General features: G+C 51.2%; 1 protein-coding gene across 1 annotated transcript in view; it reads right to left on the bottom strand.

Moving 5' to 3' along the window:
- Positions 1–2,821, bottom strand: part of LOC108641886 (trichohyalin-like) — a 9,186-nt gene extending 6,365 nt beyond the window's left edge. The window contains exon 1 of the mRNA XM_029964951.1: positions 2,513–2,821. Within this exon, the coding sequence (XP_029820811.1) occupies positions 2,513–2,821 (309 nt within the window). The remainder of the gene's footprint in view (positions 1–2,512) is intronic.
- Positions 2,822–3,436: the final 615 nt, after the last annotated feature.

A 3,436-nucleotide genomic window follows, 5' to 3' on the forward strand; every position in this document is an offset into this window, starting at 1 on the left:
GCTCCCGCCAGCGCCCTTCGGCCGGGCACGGACTAAGAAAGGGGCAATAAACTGCTGCTCAGGAACAGCAGTGCAGCTCCGGTCGGAAACCAGCCCCAAGTGCTGTGGGCGGGTGAGTCAAAGTCACCACACGGCTGCACCAGCGCGAAAAGCACCTGTGGAGATACCGGGACCGGTGGAGTGAGAGGTGAGACCAAACACACAGGGTTTAGTCTTCTATCCCAAACCGACTAAAAAGCTAGGTGTTTTATCCCTAGTTTTTTGGTCTGTTTGGGATAGAAAACTAATTTGTATTATTGCACTGGCCAGTTGTACATGGAGTTCAAGATGCACAATAAATAAATAACAAATAAATAAATTCCAGCTAAATCGCTTCGGGAAAGGGAATGGGTTTCATGGTCACTTCATCAAACATTTGCTCAGGGCGAAGAGTCCTTTCCCTGTCCAGCATGGGGTTCCTCCCATGGGAGACAGTTCTTCATGAACTTCTCCTGCTTGAGTCCTTCCACAGGATCAGTCCTTACGGAATCGATCCAGTGGGGGTCCCTTCCATGGGGTCAGTCCTTCAGGAATCAATCCAGTGGGGGTCCCTTCCATGGGGTCAGTCCTCCAGGAATCAAAGTCACCACACGGCTGCACCAGCACAAAAACCACCTGTGGAGACGCCGCGACCTGGTCCCAGCTGTGTGATATGTGAGACTAAACACACAGGGTTTAGTCTTTTATCCCAAATACACTAAAACCCCAGGGTTTTTTCTCCTGGGATAAACTAGGCTTTTAGTCTCTTTGAGATAGACATCTAGTTTTGCTCACATCACTCTGTAGTACATAGGGTTCAAAAGGCATAATAAAAACAAAGCATAAAAAAAAATTACTGCTGAATAACGTAAATGGAGCTTGGAATCCATTTCAAAACCTGCCACAGGTCGAGTGAATGAAATTTGCCACAGGGCAAAAATCACCTGTGGGGATACCGGGACCAGCTGGGTGAGAGGTGCCACTAAACACACGGGGTTTAGTCTCTTTGGGGTAAAACCCCCTAGTTCTTAAGTCTATTTGCAATAGAAACTAGTTCTGATCGCACTAGTCTGTTGTACCTGGGGTTCAAATTATAAATAATTAATAAATACATGTGATTCAAAAGGCATAAAGAGGTACTTAGGATCAACGTATCTACTGGCGAAAGATTTAGTAAAAGAAAAACTATGCTGTGAGAAAAAAAACTTTCTTTTGCAGTTTTGTCAGTGGGTTTTTGATTTTTTTTAAACTTGTTTTCTTGTTTCCTGTGATCCGGTTTATTTTGCAAACATTTAAGCTCAAATGAGCAACAGCAGGAAAAAAAGCAACAGCTGGGTGCAAAGAATCAGTGTGGGACTAAGGGTTCACGTGCTTTAGGCGTGTGTGCACACACGGGTGGAAAAGCATCACTTCTTTTCAGGGCTGCATCACATCACACAAGCAGTAAAATCAAATTTCCTCCTGTTTTCATACACTTCCCGTGCATCATTTACCAGGAACCTGCTCCAAGTCCAGTGAGTGGCAGAAGACAGATTAATTGTGGCTCTGGATGATTTATTTTCACGCCAATTTTCCAATTCCTTGCACTGGTTTGAAGTGCCAGTGTCCACTGTTTGAGCCATCCACGGTGAAAATGAACAGCACAGCTGAGCAGGAAAAAAGAGTTTTGCTTCCAAATCAGAGCAAGTGGGAAGGCACAAGCTTTGAGGAAGGAAAAATGCGGTTCCTTCCCAAATCCTGACTTGCAGAGGGGTCACAGTCACGGATAATGCTGGAGAGACAGAGCTGGGCTGGGCTGAGATGAAAAGAGGGGAAGCGAAAGTGCACAGCACAGGGAAGGTATCAAAGGGAACAAGGCTCCATAAAGTGCCTCAGCCATCTGACTGACACAATTCCATGGGTTCATGGGCTCTGGATTTACCAGGTTTGCTGCCTCGTTGCTGAAACAAAGGAGCTGGTGGTGAAACTCCTGCTGTCACTACCACGTCCTTCCCCTCTGGCATCCCTGCCAACCTGGATGGTTTTGCCTGTCTTTGCGTTAAGTAACGTCTTTAAATGTGGATTTAAGTCTTGAAGTGTAGAATTTGGTCTCAGTGCACTCAGAAGGAAAAGGGAACTGTAAAGGTGACTCCCAGTGGGGGCTGGAGAAAGAAAGGCTGATAAAAGCCACCAATTTTTTCCCTTTAATTTCTTACGGTTGAAAACCATGTGTCCCTGCTGCTCATTCTTGTGTTTCTGCTCCCGTGCTTTGTTCCATGGCTCCCTGTTCCTCCAGCTGCTGGCCAGATCCCTGGATCTCAAGCTCAGCCTCGCTCAGGATCTCAGGGGTGGTTTGCTGGCCCAGCAGGGCCTGGCTGCCCTCTGAGGGGCTCTGTGGGGCAGGGACTGGGCTCTGTGTCTCTGCTGCTCTTTCTTGCATTTCTGCAGCTGTGCTTTGTTCCAGGTCTCGCTGTTCCTCCAGCTGCTGCTCAGATCCCTGCATCACAAACTCAGCCTCGCTCAGGATCTCAGGGGTGATTTGCTGGTCAGTGCCTTGTGGGGCCTGGCTGCCCTCTGAGGGGCTCTGTGGGACAGGGACTGGGCTCTCTATCCCTGCAGCTGTTTCTTGTGTTTCTGCAGCTGTGCTTTGTTCCAGGTCTCCCTGTTTCTCCAGCTGCTGCTCAGATCCCTGCATCACAAGCTCAGCCTCGCTCAGGATCTCAGGGGTGGTTTGCTGGTCACTGCCCAGCAGGGCCTGGCTGCCCTCTGAGGGGCTCTGTGGGGCAGGGACTGGGCTTTGTGTCCCTGCAACTATTTCTTGCATGTCTGCCCCCGTGCTTTGTTCCAGGTCTCCCTGTTCCTCCAGCTGCTGCTCAGATCCCTGGATCTCAAGCTCAGCCTTTGTCAGGGTCTCAGGGGTGATTTGCTGTTCAGTGCCCAGCAGGGCCTGGCTGCCCTCTGAGGGGCTCTGTGGGACAGGGTTCTGTGTCTCTGCTGCTGTTTCTTGCATTACTACAGCTGTGCTTTCTTCCATGGCTCCCTGTTCCTCCAGCTGCTGCTCAGATCCCTGGACCACAAGCTCAGCCTCGCTTACGATCTCAGGGGTGATTTCCTGGTCAGTGCCCAGCAGGGCCTGGCTGCCCTCTGAGGGGCTCTGTGGGGCAGGGACCGGGCTCTCTGTCCCTGCTGATGGCACCAGCTCCCCAAAGCTTGGAGAACCTTCTGCCTTTGTCTCCTCAGGAGCCACAGGCTCCTGGGGCTCCTCCTGCTCAGCAGCTCCATCTGGGGCAGGAGCTGCTGGCTCAGCCTGCGTGGGACTCAGCGGGGCAGGAGCTGGACTGGGCAGGTCCTGGGCTGCCTCTGCTGCCACCGCTGTGCCCACACTGCTGGGAGAGCTGGGCCTCTCCTGGGGAACAGCCAGGGTGTCCCCAGCACTCAC

Source organism: Manacus vitellinus, unplaced genomic scaffold (genome assembly GCF_001715985.3).
Source record: "Manacus vitellinus isolate BGI_N305 unplaced genomic scaffold, ASM171598v3 scaffold_86_pilon, whole genome shotgun sequence".
Taxonomy (NCBI): domain Eukaryota; kingdom Metazoa; phylum Chordata; class Aves; order Passeriformes; family Pipridae; genus Manacus; species Manacus vitellinus.